The sequence below is a fragment of the Dipodomys ordii genome, unplaced genomic scaffold, assembly GCF_000151885.1.
Source record: "Dipodomys ordii isolate 6190 unplaced genomic scaffold, Dord_2.0 Scaffold12, whole genome shotgun sequence".
NCBI classification, from domain to species: Eukaryota; Metazoa; Chordata; class Mammalia; order Rodentia; family Heteromyidae; genus Dipodomys; species Dipodomys ordii.
This window is the reverse complement of record NW_012267228.1, coordinates 2,311,820-2,331,491: the sequence shown is the minus strand read 5'-3', so window position 1 is coordinate 2,331,491 and position 19,672 is coordinate 2,311,820. Positions and strand designations below refer to the sequence as shown.

At 45.3% G+C, this 19,672-nt stretch overlaps 1 protein-coding gene across 1 annotated transcript in view; it reads right to left on the bottom strand.

Annotated features, from left to right (window-relative positions):
* The window catches only part of Tamm41 (TAM41, mitochondrial translocator assembly and maintenance protein, homolog (S. cerevisiae)), a 36,301-nt gene extending 18,154 nt beyond the window's left edge, over window positions 1-18,147 (bottom strand). The window contains exons 1-3 of the mRNA XM_013010394.1: window positions 17,905-18,147; window positions 16,302-16,394; window positions 9,353-9,503 (exon numbers count right to left, since the gene is read on the bottom strand). Of these exons, the coding sequence (XP_012865848.1) occupies window positions 9,353-9,503; window positions 16,302-16,394; window positions 17,905-18,081 (421 nt within the window). The 5' untranslated portion in view covers window positions 18,082-18,147. The remainder of the gene's footprint in view (window positions 1-9,352; window positions 9,504-16,301; window positions 16,395-17,904) is intronic.
* Window positions 18,148-19,672: the final 1,525 nt, after the last annotated feature.

The window sequence follows — 19,672 nt, the reverse complement described above, 5'->3', positions numbered from 1 at the left end:
TCTCTCTCTCTCTCTCTCTTTATCTTTTGCTAGTCCTGGGGCTTGACCTCAAGGTCTGGGCGCTGTCCCTGAGCTTCTTTTGCTCAAGGCTAGCACCCTACTATTGAATCACAGCGCCACTTCCAGCTTTTTCTGTTTATGTGGTAGTGAGAAATTGAACCCAGGGCTTCATGCATGCTAGGCAAGCACTCGACCACTGAGCCACATTCCCAGCCCGACACAGATTTTTTTATTTTTTTTAATTTTTGGGTCCGGTCATGGGGCCTGAACTCTGGACATGGGTGCTGTCCCTCAGCTCTTCAGCTCAAGGCTAGCGCTCTACCACTTGAGCTACAGTACCACTTCCAGCTTTTTTCTTTTTGCTTATGTGGTGCTGAGGAATCAAACCCAGGGCCTCATGCATGCAAGGCAAGCACTCTACCACTGAGCCACCTTCCCAGCCCCCAGATTATTTTTGATCTAATAGGATATGCAGATGTTGGAGGTCTGTGTGTGTGCTTAACATTTGCTCTTTTAGTCCTGGAAAAGCTCCATAAGGAAGGCACTTTTTTTTTTTTTAAAGGAAGGCACTATTATTCCAAGATTAGGACGCAGAGATAATTGACTCAAGGTCCATCTGCCTCTTCATATCAGGGCAGTGGCACATAAGCAATCATTTGACTGTTTTTAAAATTTCCCCCACCTCTTATGTCTAAGGACTTCAGATGAATTTATACAAAGCCTGGATGTGATCACTTGATAAGTGTGGAGGGAGGTAGCTAACTTGCAATTGTGCAAATAACTTGCTTTTATCAAGATGTTATAAATGCACTGTTTATCTTGGAATAGATGAAGGGTTGGCCCTGAAGTGGAAGATCAGTGGACTTGTGGATATTTGTGTCATTCCTTCCCTTTCTATACTCCCTGAAAACAAAGAGTTCTACTGTTCTAGATGGGAACTTTCTGAGAAGAGGGCTGTGTTTAGCCAAAATGTAAAAAGAAATTGATGCAAATCCTCCTAGCTGCTCACGAAGGACCCAGAAAACACGTGAAACTCTAAAAACAAGACCTGGGCCTGCTGGGCCCAAGACCCTCAGTCCTTTGTGGGGCCCTGGACCCTCAGCCCTCATGTATGGACAGGCACAGGGAAGGCATACCAATAAACGTTTGTTGAATTAAATTTCTGCAACCAGTGGGCAGCAGAAGTAGCTCAGCCACAGGGAACAGTAGAGAATTGGTAGTTACTCATTTCTTCAGAACAAAGGGAATAAAATCATGGGCACAGCATGAACCAGCATCTAGTCAAAAGAATCCATTTTTCTCACCTTCGGAGATCTATTTGCAACAAAGCTCAGTGACTGAAATTGATTGCTGCTTTTATTTTGTATCCCTCCTGATGGTTTTATTCTTGACTGCTCTATCCAGAGAACTAACTACCAGGTAATGCAATGGGTAATTGATTTCTCTTGGACTCTGACATGGGACAAACTCAGAGGCTTGAAAGCCACCTGTAATTGGCTTGCAATCAATGGTCAGAACTTTGTTGTAAATGTGGGCATGGGAGGGCTGCAAAACCTACTGGAAAGACCTGGTGTTCAAGACTGGCAATGTGTCAGGGCAATGTGAGTCAAGTTACTTAACCTTTCTGAGATGGGATGATCTGGAGTCGCAGGCCAGCATGGGTTACATACTGTACATAGCATACACGCACTCCCACACACACCACCTCCAGCTGAGTCAGTCAGTCTTTTCTTCTGCAAAGGGTTTAACAACCACACTAATCTCACAATCTTATAGTTGCTTTTGGACTTAAATGAGTTAAAGGATTAGATAATGTTAAGTTCATGGAATGGCCAGAGGACAGCCAGAGCCCGGAGCTTAAGCCACTGCTAACTTTTCCCTTTTAAAACAAGTCACACAGCCGGGGATGTGGCTTAGTGGTAGTGCTTGCCTAGTATGCATGAAGCCCTGGGTTTAATTCCTCAGTACCACATACACAGAAAAAGCCAGAAGTGGTGTTGCAGCTCAAGTGGTAGAATGCTAGCCTTGAGCACAAAGAAGCTCAGTGATAGTGCCCAGGCCCTGAGCTCAAACCTCAGGACTGGCAAAAAACAAAACAAAAAAACAGGGGCTAGGAAGGTGGCTCACTGGTAGAGTGCTTGCCTCACATTCATGAGGCCCTGGGTTCAATTCCTCAGTACCACATAAGCAGAAAAAGCTGGAAGTGGGGCTGTGGCTCAAGTGGTACAGTGCTACCCATGAGATGAAGAGCTGAGGGACAGCGCCCAGGCCCAGAGTTCAAAACAAAGAAAAACCAAAACAAGTCACACATTGCTATTATTTCAGTTCTGTGCCTCCTTAGGTGCTACTAAATACCAGCAACTACACTAGACCCTAGAATATAGACGTAGGCCTATGTGAGGTTACGAGACAGAGCATTTCAGAGCAGTTCTCATGGGGCAGTATATAAAGTCTGCAGCTCAAACTAGATACCTATCGCAAGGTAAAATAACCCACGCTAGTTCACAAACCATACCATTCACCCACCTAGAACAGGGAAAAAGCTCAGCATCCCTGCCTTAATTTTGTTTGAGTCTTTGCTCTCGGCCACTCTCTCAGTGGTCACCTTGCAATCACCTTGGAAGCCAGAACCCATAAGACTTCTTGATAGGGGGTGTTTACTAGGAGGGATGGAAAAAATTCCCCCAAGGAAGAAAAAGTGGGAGACCCACAGGACCACGCCTGTCAGGCGTCCCGACAGTTATAACTTCTCCAGAATTCCACTCCATGCAAAGACTAGGACAGTAATCCACCGAAGAAAACACTGACGTACACTTCCCTGCTGCCTCCTTTCATAGTCTATTCTACATTCTGAAGATGACTGTGTTTACTTCTCCTCCCATAGGCATGTTTGCTGCCGTCTAATAAACCTTTGCCATCACCATTGCTTTATAAGTGGCGCAATGGAGTGGCCTGACCTGATACTAGTTTAGGTCTAGTGCCTAAGACTGATTTTATGTACAGAGTGGAACCACCACACCCACCCAAGATGTACATGCTGGCCTACCCACGGAAACCTTGCACCAGCTGGGGGCCACTCACCATCTCCCGGCCTCCATAAGGTCCTAGGCAAAGGCTCCCACACTTACTGTCTTTTCTGGACATTATTTATTTATTGCCTTTCTTTTCTTTTCCCTTTGAGACAGGTCTCACATTGTAGCCCAGACTGGCCTTCTACTTTGATCCTTCTGTGTCTCAGTCCCACAAGTGACAGGAAGTCAGGTGTGTTCTACTTCAGTGGACCTTTCTCTCCCCCCCCCCCCCCAGTAGTGGGAATAAAATCCAGAGCCTCATGCTCACTAGGCAAGCACTCTATCACTGAGCTACACCTTAGGCCTAGGATATTTGATGAAAATGTAATCATAAAATATGTGGGTCTTTAGGGGTTGGGAAGGTGGCTCAATGGAAAAGTGGTTGCCTTAAGCTGAAGAGCTGAGGGACAGTGCCCACGCCCAGAGTTCAGGCCCCATGACCAGAAAAAAAAGTAGGTCCTTAGTCCCTTAGCAAAGTGTTTTCAAGGTCTGTCATGTAGCATATGTATATTACTTCAATCCTGTTTATGGCAAAATATGATTCTATTGTATGGATATACTGATTTTATTTATCCATCCAATGTTGATGGACACTTGAGTTTTTTCTACTTTTTAGCTCTTCATCTATGAATATAAACATCATGTACGAGGTCTCATGTGGACATGCACTTTCACTTCACTTGGATACAGGAGAACTGCTCGGTCACATAGAAACTCTGTTTAGGGTTTTGAGGAACTGTCAAACTTTTTTCAAAGCAGCTATTCTATTCTATTCTACATTCTCACGGCCACATGCAAGGGTTCCCATTCTCCACTCTGTCTTTACCTCCTGTTCCTGTCTGCTTTTTATCACGGTCATGTTAGTTGTGTGTGGTCTATGGGGTGCTGATCTATATGTCCCCATGACAAATGGCACACAGCATCATCTTTTCCTGTGATACTGTCATCTGTGTGACTTCTTTGCAGGAACAGCTATGCAAATCCTTTAAATTTTCTTATATTGGATTCTTTATACTGTAATTCTAAGAATTCTTTTTTGTTTTCTTTTTCTTTCTTTCTTCTTCCAGTTATGGGGCTTAAACTTAGGACCTTGGCGCTGTCCCTGAGCTCTTTTGCTCAAGCTTAACACTCTACTCGACCACTTTTTGCCACACTTCTGGTATTCGAGTGGTTAATTGGAAATAGGAGTCTCATGGGGACTGTTCTGCCTGGGCTGGTTTTGAACTACGATCCTCAGATCTCAGCCTCCTGAGTAGCTGGGATTACAGGTATGAGCTACTGGCGCCTGGCTTACATTTAACTCTTACAGCAACCATCCATTTGGATTATATTTTGTGTATGGCATGAGCTAGGAAGTTAGTTTCATTCTTTTAAGTGGGTAAGATCCTGTGCAATTTAATGAAAGTGACCAAGGCAGCATCTGTAGGAGGTAGCTTGAGCTACTATCCAGATGCATTCTTAAAAGTATCTCCTGGGCTGGGAAGGAGGCTCAATGGTAGAGTGCTTGTCTTGCTTGCATGAGGCCCTGGGTTCAATTCCTCAGCACCACATAAGCAGAAAAAAGCTGGAAGTGGCGCTGTGGCTCAAGTGGTAGAGCGCTAGCCTTGAGCTGAAGAGCTGAGGGACAGTGCCCAGGCCCAGAGTCCAGCCCCCACGACCGACCAAAAAAAAAAAAAAAGAATCTCCTTAGCTGCATAAAGACAGTACAGTGATTACCTCCCATGCAGGAGAGAAGAGAATGAAGCACTTAGGTGACGGTGACACAGCCTGGGCTGGTTCCCCATGTCCACACTTGAGAAGAGCTTATGAGGCCTGAGGAAGAGGCAGGCACAGCAAACTGGCCCGGGAAGAAGCCTGCACAATCCCCATCAATCCAGTGATCTAATAGTAACTGAGCACCTAGTACACAGGTGTCAGACACGGTTTGTATGCATAGGTGGAGCGAGCCAAACAAAAAATGTTGGCCAGGGTTGTAGCGCACTGGTAGAGCACATGCTCAGAATGTACAAGGTCTTGGGTTCAATCCTGAGCATACGTGCCCACTCCCACACAGACGATGAAAACACCCCAAAATTCTTTCCTCCATATTCTAGTGTTGTGAGGAAGACCAAGAAAATCATCAATGTGCCAGTGATGGACTGACTATAAGGGAGGGAAAACAACAGCCAGGGAAGGTTGTGACAGCCAGGGAGGAGCAGGGTGCAGTTGGGGGAAGAGGAATGCTGTGGGGACAGGGGGAAGCAGTATGTCTCTAGGATGACAACCACCACCAAGAACTACTGAAGGCCTCCAGGACCCCTCACTAAGACACACAGTGAGAAACCCTATACACGAGACATTATTCATCATGAATCAATCGGGAATGCTGTTCTCAGAAACCAGCAAGCAACTGTCAAGTACAGAGTTCCAGCTGTGTCTTCAGCAGCAGCTCAGCAGAGAGTAGAGGTTTTCAAATTCCTCAGTATGCACACCACCAATAAACACTGCTTCAAGGCTTCTGATGGCATGGCTATCACTAAGACAAGCTGAGAAGCTTTCATTCCAGAGAAGCGCCCATCCTGTGTTCCCCAGAAAGCAGGTGTGGTGATGCCTCTTCCCATGGGAGAGCTGGCACCCACAGCCCGTTTCTGTCCCCCAATCACTCACTGCACGCCACTGGCCACTTCCCCTTGCTTTGTTTGATTCCTAGAATTAGCTCTGCCTGGGTTCAGACAACCTGGCATTACACAAGGGAACCTGGATGTTTTGTTGTTGTTCTTCTTCTTCTTTTTTTTTTGGTCAGTTGTGGGCCTTGAACTCAGGGCCTGAGAGCCATCCCTAAGCCTCCTTTGTGCTCAAGGCTAGCACTGTACCACTTGAGCCACAGCGACACTTCCAGTTTTTGAGTAGCTTACTGGAGATCAAAGTCTCCTGGGGACTTTTCTGTTCAGGCTGGCTTTGAACTGTGACCCTCAGATATCAGCCTCCTGAGTAGCTAGGCGTGAGCCACTGACACCCAGACTGTTATTTTTAAAGGGACAGATGAGCGGGCACTCATCAATCCACCCGATTTACATATTCCGCCAGTCTGACAAGCATTTTTTTGTTGATTTGTATAAATTGTCTTTTTTTCTTTTAATGGGGGGGGGTGAACTTAGGACCCCATGCTTGCTAGACAGATGGTCTGCTACTTGAACCATGCCTCTAGCCTTTTCTGCTTTAGTTATTGTTTTCAGATAGTGTTTCCTATTTATGCCTAGGCCTACCTGGACAGTGAACCTTCTGTTTATATGTCCTACAAAGATAGAATGCTAGGAATGTACCACCACACCCAGCTTTTTTTTAATTGGTTGAGATGAGCCTCACTAACTTGTTGCCTAGGGTGGCCTGGAACCATGAGAACTCTTAGTCTACAAGACTCTTACCTCCAATCAAATAGCAAAAAGCCAAAGTAGAGATGTAACTCAGGTGGCAGAATGTTGACCTTGAGCCCTAGTACTGTATATATCAAGTATGCATATATAAAATCTCATTGGAAACATCCATGTTAGATATTTAATTCCATTTTTTGGGGGGCGGGGTATCACTCATGGGGCTTGAACTCAGGGCTGCCCTTGAGCTCTTTTTGCTCAAGGCTACTGCTCACAACTTTAAGCCAGAGTGCCACTTCCATTTTTGAGTGGCTAATTGGAGATAAGAATCTCACAGGGACTTTTCTGCCATGGCTTGCTTTGAACTGCGATCCTTAGATCTCAGACTCTTGAGTAGTTAGGATTACAGGAGTGACCCACCAGTACCCGGCCTTAATTCTATTTTATAAATAAGAAAATTGAGGACTTGGAGGGAGTCAAGCACCTTAGAAAGTTGAACAGGCTTGAGTATGCTTATTTGCAAAAGGGTGCCATAATATAGTGCCCAAGTGAAAAAGTTATTGTTACATAAGTTACCACACTTTCTCTAAGTATGGAGAGATTCCTGGCACTTAATAAGAAATGGTATTTTCTCCTGCCATAAGCCATTCACTTCAGTCATAACAGTGTACTGCTTTTAGGGCCAGGTGGGTCATGCCTGTAATCCCAGCTATTTGGAAGATCACAGTTTGAGTATGGCTCAGGCAAAAGCTGTGAAACCCTAAAAAAAAGGGGGGAGGACAAAAGGCATAGCTCAGGTGTAAAGGACCTGCCTAGAAAGTGCTGGCCCCTGAGTTCAAATCCCAGTACAATAAAAATGAAAAAACACATGGGAACCAGTGGCTCACGCCTGTAATCCTAGTTACTCAGGTGGCTGGGAGCTAAAGATCACAGTTCATAGCCAGCTCCAGGCAGGGAAGTCTGTGAGACTCTCATCTCCAATTAACCACCAAAAAAGCCAGAAGTGGAGCTGTGGCTCAAGTGGTGGAGCCCTAGCCTGAGCAAAAAAACTCAGGGATAGTGCCCAGATCCTGAGTTCACATCCCAGGACCAGCACAAAAACAAAAATCAAGACCACCATCAGCTGCTGCTTCCCTAAACTCCTCCTAGTGCTTTCTACATGTGTTATTTTGAGTACACCTCTAACTCACTGTAACTGCGCAGGATCATTACCTAAACTTAGTCATGTGAATAGTATATACTCATACTTACATAACAAGTTCAGGGTCACTCCCAACAATTTATTAGTGTTCCCTTTCAGCTTATTTACATCCTGACTTCTAAGAGTAACTGGAGAGCTGTCTCCTCCTCCCAGATTTGCAAGACTCACTTTCCTCCCAAGTCCTTTCTTTCTTGATAACAATGTTGCTATCAATATGAGGCCCCAGGGCAAAGGGGTCCTGAGCACCTCACTGTGAAGTTACCTGGTAGTTAGAACTGACAGTCTCAATGCAAGGAGGAAGTACTGGCAGGAATTTGTCCGACAATGAGGAAAGATCCTTTTCCTCCCCTTTCCATGTCCTACCCTCACTGGAGAAACACAGGTTAGGGATCATATAATTGTGTTAAAGCTTGAACTAAAAATGAGGTTGTAACTTAAATTTTGGAATATTCAAGGGCTAAATCTGCTCAATTCAAGGATACTGGGTTCTAAGAAGCCTAGGAAAGTCAGGAGGACTTTCAACCCATTGCCTGCAGGAGATCTCATCCCTAAGACAGAGATCTAGATCTTCGTCTGCAGTTACTAGTCGAGTTCCAGTGAAAATCAGCTTATCAGAAAGCTAAAGGTCATGTAAGGGAGGCTGAAGAAGTGCTCTAGATTAAAATGTCTGAGGGCTGGGAAGGTGGCTCAGTGCTTGCCCCTCATGCATGAGGCCCTGGGTTCGATTCCTCAGTACCACATAAACAGAAAAAGTGGGAAGTGGGAGCTGTGGCTCAAGTGGTAGCTCAGGGACAGTGCCCAGGCCCAGAGTTCAAGCCCCACAACCGACAAAAAACAACAACAACAACAAAAAAAACAACCAAAACCCTAAAATGTCTGAAGGCTTCAGTTCAGGCCCAGGTTCAATCTCCAACACCAAAATAACTAAATCATTGGTAAAAATAAGAGGCATAATAACTAAATACACAATTAGTCCTTAACTGGGTCATGTACTTGAGGAGAAAAGCCCCAAAAAGCATACAACGGGAATGTCAGATGTCTGGAATGTGTATTGTCAGTCTGATCTGAACAATGTGCCAGTGTTAAATGTCCTCCATTTGACAACTGCACTGTGAATATGTGAGAACATCTTTATTCTTAGGAAACACAAACAGAAGTGAGTGTCCTGAAGGAGACATGGCACATGCAACCCTCAAAGAGTCCAGAAAGAAGTACATATCATGTACACAGAGTGGTTTTTCTAAGGTGGGGTTCCTGGAGGAGCACCAGCACCCAGGATCAGGTCAACAACACAAGCCCTTGGGCCATATGGCACACTACTAAAGCAGCTGTCTCGGGATCAGGTATCTTTTCACAAGCCATCAGGCTACTCGGAGGTCAATGCAGGAAAACTCTCCACTGACTGATAGAAAATGAGAAAGCAAATGTGTGATGTGTAAAAACTAATGAAGGGCTTATGGGAATTCCTGTATTCTTCTAGAAAGTTCCTATAGTTTTGCAGTTATTTCAAAAGGAAAATGAACAACCACAAAATTACCTGGGACAATATCTATAGACAGAGACCTTGGAAATATTGAGACTTATCAGGATGTTGCCTCAGTAGGTTACGAAGTTATGCCTGGGATTTAGACAGAGGAAAGGAAAGAGCAGATACCTGCATAGTTTCTTAAAAACAAACAAACAAAAAACCTACCTCCTTCTTGGAAGCTCTGGGCATGCACTGCACTAACCTGAGTAGGAGAGTCCAGCAATCTCCATGAAGAGGTCCTCCTCAGAGAAGCTCTCGGGGAGCATGAGAAAAGCAGCGGTCACTGCGCTCTTCAGATTCTTTTCCAGGGCTGATCTAAGAGTGACATTCTCATTCATCGCTACAATTTTCACCTGGAAAAAGAAGAACATTAAGAAGGAAAACCCCAAAAGTGAAAAACTGATTAAGCCATGGGTTGATGCACATACTGGAATTGTCCCAAGTGTCTATGAATGTAGGTCTAGGAATCTTAGCTCAATACATGAAATAGTCATTATTCTAATAAGCAATCTCAGAATCTCCAGTTGCATGCCAGTCAGAGAACTGTGGCACAACAAAGTATCACAATGCCAAGGAAAACCAAATGAGTGTTCTTTCAAAATAAGGAAACCTGCCACAGACTTAGAAAAACAGTAAACATACTTTGGGAAATGTCATGTTTAATTTTAAAGTCTTATAATTTCACTATTCTTCTAATGGAGAAGGCATTGTATATCTTTATTTCAATTTCACCTCTGCACCTGTATGTGCATCTATTACCTGGGCAGCTTATAAGCTAGCTACTTCATGAGTGTTACACACTGATTGTGAACTTGACAAAGGAAAGAAGAATAAAAATTAGTTGTAAACATGAAAATGTTGCGGTTTAAAGACAGGTCTAGACTCAAGTCTAGATACTGACCACTTATATGAGTTTGGGCAAATTAAAATTTAAGTCTTCGTCTATAAAATAAGGGAAATGGACTCATATCAAAAAATTGTCATGACAATACATTACTAAAGTGCCATGTGCAAGTAACTGTCATGCTCAAGTAAAAGTAATTTTTCCAAAATCTCCAGCTGAAGCAGCAAAAAACTGTGACTGTCCCCTAATGCATTAAAACACAAAGAGATGCAGTCTGTACTGAGATCCTTCATTCTGAAGCTTGTACTGTAGTTAAAAGGTGTTTAAGTCCCAGCTCCATTTCTGATTAGCTTTGTGAGGATGGGTCTAATTCCTCAACAACAAAACAAGGTTGAGGGGGGAAGTTCACAGGTTTGCTGGGAAAATGAGCTGAGGTATGACACACAGGCCCTGGCTGGAGCAAGCTTCCCTGGGTGTCTGTGCCCGGTGTGAGGCTTTGGCCAGCATCACCCTTGCTGGGATGGCTGTTAGAGCATTATTGTCCAACTCTGAATTCCTGAAAATGGCCACTTCCATCAAGTTCCCAGGAACCACAATGTGAGGTGACTAAGGCATTACAGAATTACCAAATTGCTTTCCAGAATGGTTATATCAAAACCTGTTGCTCCTGCCTTTCTACACAAGCGTCAAGAAATCATAAAGGCTCCCACACTTCAAGTATATCTGCTGTCTCTAAAGCATTTGGTGCTCTTCCTGTTCCAGAAAAAAGGGCATTGGTTGCCTAATACAGACTACTTAGAGCAAATTAAGATGGCACATAAAAGAAACTCCAAAATAAGGTTGGAAAGGTGGCTCAGTGGTAGAGCGCTTGCCTTGCATGCATGAGGCCCTGGGTTCAATTCCTCAGTACCACATAAGCAGAAAAGGCCAAAAGTGGCACTATGGCTCAAGTGGTACAGCACTAGCCTTGAGCTGAAGAGCTGAGGGACAGTGCCCAGGCCCAGAGTTCAGGCCCCACAACCAACCAAAAAAAAGAAACTCCAAAATAAAATTGTAATAGAAAGGAAAGAGGAAGGTGCTATTCTCAAGATGCAGTTTTTGTCCCTCTTTTTAATAGTGAAAAGCAGTAGTGCTATTAAACAGAGCTATTGGGGCTGGGAAGGTGGCTCAGTGGTAGAACGCTTGCCTTGCATGCATGAGGCCCTGGGTTCGATTCCTCAGCACCACATAAGCAAAAAGAAAAAAGCCGGAAGTGGCGCTGTGGCTCAAGTGGTAGAGCGCTAGCCTTGAGCTGAAGAGCTGAGGGACAGAGCCCAGGCCCAGAGTTCAGGCCCCACCACCGGACCCCCCCCCCAAAAAAAAAACCAAAAAACAAAAACCAGAGCTATTTATAAATCAAGGTTAACTGATACTGTATGTTTTACTTCAGGCTCCCTGCTCTTTCCAAAGGAATAGCTGTAACACACAAACCTCACCAGTTGGCAAGTAAGCTTACTAGTCCTGCAGGGAGCCTTTCAGCACTTTGGTGAGTTCACTATTACCATAACCATCTGCTAGAGAAGAACCAAGCAACACTTAAAGAGCATGGTGTGCCTAAGGGATTTAAAAAATCCTGCCAGCACTGGTACACAGTGCAAATCAAGTGATAAGCATCTCAGTGATTCTCCGGCATTGTTAGAGATGCATTCTGATTAACCTTTTCTTTCTTTTCTTTTCCATCCTTTTTGTTTCTTTTTTCTTTCTTCCTTCTCTCTCCCCATCTTCCTCTCCCTCTCTTTTTTTTGGTGGAGGGAAGAGGTTGAGACAAGAGTCTGTGGAGCCTTACTGGCCCTGAACTTGCTATACAGCCTAGGCTGTCCTTGAACTCAGGATCTTCCTGCCTCAGCATTTTGAGCGCTACGACTACAAGCTCGTACCACCATGCTCTGCAATCTGATTTAACTTCTTGACAGATAATAAGAACAATTTTTTGTAGTTGTTGCTATGTTTCTTCAGTGCTAGAAATTAAGCCCAGGCTTTGCACAAGCCAGGCAAGATTTTTACAACTGAGCTAGATCCCCAGTTCCCAACTCAGTCCTCTAAGAACCCCCTATATTTATTCTCAAACCTGGTTTCCCACATGGAATCAGGCCTAGAGGGCAATTCCTTTCCCTACTGATAGGGAAGCTTGGGGCAGAGCAGTTGAAAGGCTCCCTGGTCTTCAGCCTCTGTGTGTATATGCATGTACATGCATGTATGTGTGCAGATATGCATGCATGCTATTTGAGATGCTTACAATCCAAAACTCAAAGAGAAGCTTAAGTCTGGAAGTCTTTTCCTTGCTTAACAAAATATCACTTGTTCTCCAAGAAAGTTAAGAAAGCTACCTGCTTGCTACTGAAGGTTACGAGTGAAAATAAAAGCATCCTTACTCAAAGGGCTCTGCTACTGTGCAGATCTGGTTCTTCAGCGAAAGGTGAACTAGGAACGTGTCTCAGCAGCACTGTTATTTGTTGCTCAGTGAAAAGCCAGTGAAGCTTGGGGCACTGCCAGAGAGGCCTGGGAAAAGAAGACAGTCCTCAGAATTGTGAATACTGGGAATGCCCGACCTGAACGGCATGTTTAACGCGAGTGCCATTGCCCGCAGACACCCTTTCCTGCACAGAGGAAGGGCAATGCTTGAAGGACTCTCTAAGGAGAGACTTGGGAGTACCTTTCAAGACAGAAAAATAGTCCCACAGACTCTGGTATAACACAGTGGGCCCAGAGAGTCTGCTTGAATTTCTGTGAGGTTTTAATTGCAAAGAATACCACTCTACCTGGCCCGAAAGCTGTAACACCCAACCATATTTTTCCATTCCAAAGGACCAGGAAGGGGGACAGGTCTAGACGGTCAGACTTGAAGAGGAAGACCACAGACTTCTGGGGTGGGATGAAAGCCCTGCTGGATTGGATACCAGCAGGACTAGCAATGGAGGGTTGTTTTTTTTTTCTTTAAAAAAAAATTCCTTTGGCTTGCAAAGGGGAAGAAACTTAGTTGTCTTTTGACTAACTAAATGAATAACTCTCTTTGCATTTCAAAGGTGAGAGGTCAAAAAGCTGGCTCCCAGTAGGCATGGCCAAGCTTTGAGGAATCTTTAGTAGCAGTGTGATCTTTCTATCCACAAAATATAAATCAAAGAGCTACAACACTGTGATAGTGCCGGCTCCGATGGCTCACGCCTGTAATCTTAGTCCCTCAGGAGGCTGTGAGATCCGAGGATTGTGGTTCAAAGCCAGCCTGGGCAGGCAGTAACATCTATGAGACTCTTATCTCCAATCAACCACCAAAAAACTGGAAGTGGTGCTGTGGGTCAAGTGGTAGAGCACTAACCTTGAGTGGAAGAGCTCAGGGACAGTGTGCAGGCCCAGAGTTCAAGCCCTACGAAGACTACTACTACCACCAACAAAATTGTGATAGTTACACAACTACAAATATAGCAAAACTCAGTGAATTTGTTTCAAATAGTTGAATCAAATGGGCATAAAAATAAAGCTTATTTCTAGCAAACAAAAACAAAAAAAAACCCATTGGAATGAATACATTACATTTCTTAAGGTGACCAAAATGACGTGTGTCAATGCCAATGCTTTAAAATTTTAAGCTAGCCTGTAATCCCAGCACTTGGGAGGCAGAGGCAATGGGACCATTTGAGCCTAGGAACTGGATAACAGCCTGGGTAAAATAGTGCAGTAGCTCTCACCTCTAATCCTAACTACTTAGGAGGCTGAGATCTGCGAATTGTGGTTTGAGCCATTCTGGCAGGAAAGTCTGTGAGACTTTTATTTCCAATTAAGCACCAAAAAAAATCCAGAATTAGAGCTGTGACTTATGTTGTAGAGCACTAGCTTTGAGCAAAAAAAGAGCTCAGGGATAGCTTCCAGGCCCTTAATTCAAGCCTAGGACCAGCACAAAAACAAAACAAGAGTCAAACAAACAAAAATTTCAAGCAAAAGTACCTATTCACTAAAAACAATGTAAAGTACAGAAATACAGTGTTAAATTAATCATAAAATTGATTTATAGGGCAGGGAAGGTGACTCAGTGGTAGAGTGCTTGCCTAGCATGCATGAGGCCCTGGGTTCGATTCCTCAGCACCACATAAGCAGAAAAAGCCAAAAGTGGCACTGTGGCTCAAGTGGTAGAGTGCTATCCTTGAGCTGAAGAGCTGAGGGACAGGGCCCAGGCCCAGAGTTCAGGCCCCATGACTGAACAAGAAAACCCAACAAAAACAAAAAACTGATTCATATTGCTGCAGAGCTTTAAAAAATTTTACATTTTAAAAGGACCGCTATAATCTATCAAATACTTCCACAGACTATTCGTAGGGCTTAGAGGAGACAGCTCAGTTTGGCTCTAGGTTCCAGACCAGCAAAACTCACACACACACACACACACACACACACACACACACACACTAAAGGACTCTAAATTGAAGGCTATACTAGAAATAAAAATGGACATCTCATTTCTAAGTAATAGAAAAGTGTGATAGAATTTCAATTTACACCCATCTTTTTATCATGTGTATTTCTTTCTTTTTTTCTTTCTTTTTGGGGGGGGGTCCAGTTGTAGGACCTGAACTCTGGGTCTGGGCGCTGTCCCTCAGCTCTTCAGCTAGCGCTCTACCACTTTAGCCACAGCACCACTTCCGGCTTTTTTCTTTTTGCTTATGTGATACTAAGGAATTGAACCCAGGGCCTCATGCATGCAAGGCAAGCGCTCTACCACTGAGCCACCTTCCTAGCCCCTGTGTATTTCTTTCAAAGACTCAACAGTGATTGAGAAATTATATTTCAATCTGCAAGTTGCTTTTAAAACATAAAATCAGTACTCAGGTTCTCATAGTTTTGTTTTTGTTAGTCATGGTGCCTGAACTCTGGGCCTGGGCACTGTCCCTCAGCTCTTCAGCCCAAGGCTAGCGTTCTACCACTTGAGCCATGGCACCACTTGCAGCCTTTTCTGCTTATGTGGTGCTGAGGAATCGAACCCAGGGCCTCATGCATGCAAGGCAAGCACTCTACCACTGAGCCACCTTCCCAGCTCCTCCCACAGTTCTTTCTTGAGGCATCTATCATTGTTCCAGAAGAAGATGCTACCTGGTTTTTAATCAGCCTTGTCCTTTTTGGTTAATATTTGCTGCCACCTACAGGTCTGATTCCCAGAGGAGAGCCCATTGGGGCAGCAGTTAGATTGCTACTCTTTTGTTATTTATCATTTTTGCTTTTTAAAGAAAGCTTAGTTTTCTTTTTTCTTGGTGCTGGAGATTGCAGCCAGGGCCCTGGATGAAGGTGTCATCCCCTCACCTAACTTTCTGAGTAAGAAACTAAGAAGCATGAGCGTAACTCACTAAGAATAGCACCTTCCTCTCTATATAAAATAAAGAGTTAGGAAGTGGAGCTGTAGCCAAACTCATAGAGTGCTAGCCTTGAGCACAATGAGGCTCAAGAACAATGCTCAGGCCCTGAGTTCAAGTCCCAGGACTGGCAAAAAATAAAGAGTTACATCTTATAGTGCTTGTATTCTGAGACTTTATGACATTTTGGGGTTTCAAAAACCTAGTCTTAAATCATTCCAGGCAGTTCCTATACATAGAAAAATTCATTTTCAATTTGACCTCATTTTTATCTCAAAATGCCTAAGACAGTGGAGGATGGGAAAGGAGAACTACCGCTGAGTGCCTACTATGTGCCATCCACAGAGGAGGTCACCTGGAGGTGTATGCGGGAAATTCATAGCGGGCAGGGTCAGAGCTGGGATCTGAGTGCTGTATCTCTCAGACTCTAAAACGCCTGTGCTCTTTTGGGAGCTTCTAACAACTGGCTGGCACAGCTGCACCACCCTGCTCCCTTGCAGACATGGGCTATGACACCCAACTCTGAGGACTGTTAAGTGCTGGAAAAATGTGTAGGGATTTGTTTGGCTTTTATTTTCCTCCTCTCCAACTTTCCTGACACCAGCTGTGTGGTTTACAGTCCAATTCATTTCACACATTACCCACCTGGAGTTTCATACAGACCTCACAACCAGTATGACTGTACCCACTTGACAGAGTGTGGGAAGAAGGTAAAAAGGGCTAGTATAAACTCAGGGGTGGTTGAGAGGGACTGGTTACCTTTACCCCTCAGGAATTCTCCTTGCCAGGAGTCTATACATACTTTGCATTCATACAGTATCACAGTGACACTGTGGATACTGTTGGATACTGTTGGGTGAAGAGTGTGGAGTCTAAACATATTTCCACTCCACTTTTTGCAGTTCTATCTCACCACAACCGCAGGCACTTACCGGTTTTTGCAGGCGTCCAGCAATGTATAAGTTATTCCAGTTGAGGAGATCTTCGATTAGAATACTTGTGCTAATAACCCCATATTTGATGATCTGAAAAAGCAAAGAAATGGGCATGACAAAGAGCAAGACACCAGACTCTTACTTCTGCGAGTATAAAAGGAAATAGCAAATTCTTGACCAGAGTAGGACCCTGACTCCCAAAGCTACTCAAAATGTCTACCCTGTGAAAGTCTCTTCAATCTTAAGTTTTCACTGACATCCTTGAGGTTGTGAATCACCCTGCTGCTGTTGACTCTTTTAAAGCAACATCCAAATATATAACCCTGTTATTCAAATATACAACATCCACCTATACAACCTTGTTATTAGTGTTAAACATGTGGAATGTCTAAGCCTGTAACAATGTGTATAAATCTTAGCCTAAACCCTGAATGTAGATTTCCAAGGATACAACTATCTCCAGATTTATTTTCCTCAATTTCAGTACTCAAATTGCTGTCTCAGACTGCAAATACCTAAAAAGCAGCTCAAGAATTGTAATGAAAAAGTGCAGCCCTTTTGGCATACAAACATTTGGTTACTGGAGCTTGTAATACTGTTTGAAAATTACTAATGAGATGAAGCCTAGGCATAAGCTTAGTGGGGGCTGCGGTGGAAGTGGAATACTAGATGCATGATCTCCCGGCGGGGCTGCGGGGAGCTCTCCCTGCAGCCAGCAGTGGCAGCCTGTGTGTATGTGGGGGTGGGAGTGGTGGTGATGAGACCGCTGCAGTCCCGGTCGCTCGGTAGCCGAGTGACCTGTAGAAAGCCATTTCACCTCTGAACCTTCCAAAATGCAGGCACAGCAGAAAAGGACCTTGAGCAGAAAAAAGGCAAATATCTGATCCTAGAGTACAGATCACTAGTCAACTAGAGTACTCAGCACGTATCCAAGTCACAGGGGTCTTCACAGTCTCAAGTCAGTACTCCAACTCCTAACATCTCCCTCCTTAATCCCCCTCCCCCAAAACTCTGAATGAAGCCCAGTGCCTTGTACATGCTAAGCAAGTGCTCTACCACAGAGCCGCATTCTCAGTTCAGCTCTGGGACAGCTCCAGCTGGTGAACAATCCTCATTCGGGACTCACCTGCTCATTGGTGATCCCGCCCACCTCTGACAAGAGGATCCTGTCCATCACTTGTACCTCATCTCCAACTCCCTTTCCACTCTCAACCTCTTCCTAGGGCGTCTGCTCTCACATTCCTCCTGCTGGCCACGCCAGTAGTTCTCAAAACTTGACTCCCACATCTGTAACTTCAGCATCATTTGTAAGCTTGTTAGAAAAGCAAATTTTCCTACCCTACCTACCCCAGACTTACTAAATCATAACGTCTGGGGGTGGAGCTCAGCAATGGTGTGTCCAACAGGGTAATGCTCCCCACTAAAACTTGACGGCGACTGGGCCAACTGCAAAAATAAAGTCAGCTGCATTCAACCATCTTCTCACACCATAATCAATTACATGGAGACAACTCTAGGTCCTGTCCTGTCCCTGTCTTACTGATGTTCTATTGACAAAGGTTAAAGCCAAAAGGCAAGGCAAAGGCTAGACGTCACCTACCCTGCCATCACACATGATCAACGGGTTGTAGTAAACTCCGGCTCCATAGTTGTTCTGGACAGATGTGATAAACCTGGGCCCCAAAATTTTGAGGAAAGAGTAGTGGCTCCAATTCTTCTTCAGGTTCTTGGTGTGCCATGAGACAGGGTCATCCACTGTGAACACCAGGTCCAGCATGGCCCTCTGGAATGTGAAGGAATGAGAATGAGTTCACCATTCAGTGCTGAAAAGGCAACCAGATGGAGTAGAGACCATGCTCAGCTGTCAGCCAACCCATAGGACCTGTTTTCAGAACAACACAAGTAATGAGCAAACAGTGCTAGTTACTGGTATTTCACTGGTGAACCAGTGCTCTTCCACATCCTTCTTTTCTCCTCTCAATCTTATTCCAAAAGCAGCCCAGGCCCTGGGTACACTTTGCCCCAGGGAAGAGTCAGTAAGATGGTGTGTCAGAACAAAGCACACAGCTAAGCCACTGCGGCACCAACTTCCTTGAAGAGAAACGAGGCTCCACTCTCCTTCCAGCTCATGCGAACAAGCTCCATAAAACAGTCAGTGGGTTATTCCAATGCTCACTCGCTCAACAACTATACACAGAGTATCTACAAAGTCTGAGAGGATGCAGAGAAGAGTTTAGTTTATCGGGGATAAACTACCACTATGACCAAACTGCTGTTAAATTCATTGATGGATGAATGTAGAATATACAAAACTTCACCCAGAATGGGGTTGGACAAAAAGAACAAGAGGGAGAAACTTTCCTAGAGATGACAAGTGTGAGTCTTAACAGCTAGGTGCTGTAGCTCTCATCTATAAACCCAGCTACTCAGGAGGCAGCGATCAAAAGGATCACAGTTCAAGACCAGCCCAGGTGAAAAGGACTGTTTAAAGGGAATGAGAAGAATCTGTTTTGGGAGGAGATGGGAGGTGAAGCTCAGAGGAAGACTCACTGAAACATGAGAAGGTGGTACGCAGAGATGAGGGTCCCAGCTTGGACCCCAGACCACTCCTTACATGGAAGACTTGGAGGAAACAAGGGTAATCATGTTCCTGAAGTATCTGTAGTCATGATAGCATATATTAGACGACACTGAGACAGTGACCTCTCATTTCCTGGATGCTGCTTAGAGAACCCTGTCCATGACAGCAAACTGGATTGGAGCCACAGCACGGCGGGGCTCCCCAGACAGCGGGAAGATGAGGCCCCGCGGCAGGCTGTGTGCGTGCGCACAGAACGCTGTCCCCACCAGGAAGCCGGCTCGGCCACGGCTGCCCAGCCAGGGCAGGATGGGGCCGGGTTGGCACCGGACACACGGCCACCCATGGGGCCCACAGAGGTCTGCCCGGGGCCGGCCCAGCCTTGGCGTGCAGGGAACGCACTTGAGCACTGCCCGGGACTAGGAAGGTTTAATTCTCAAAGCTGACTACCCGTTCTGGGGCAGTTAGATCGGAATGTCCCCGAGTGGGGCCCGTCAATAGAAGCATGAACATGTACATAAATTGACACATACCAAGACACACACAGCCCTCCCTGGACTCTAGAATCCAGAATCCCGCAACCCCTCAGCTTCCCGCCGCCTACTGCACCGGGGCCGCGGGGCCGCCGAGGGTCACGGGGGACGGGAGAGGCCACGGGGGACACCGGGGACCACGGGGGGGGGCTGACGGAGTCGCGGGGGTCACGGGGGACGATGCTGGGGTCCCGGCGGGGCTGACGGGGTCACAGGAGTCACGGGGGGACGACACTGGGGTCCCGGCGGGGCTGACG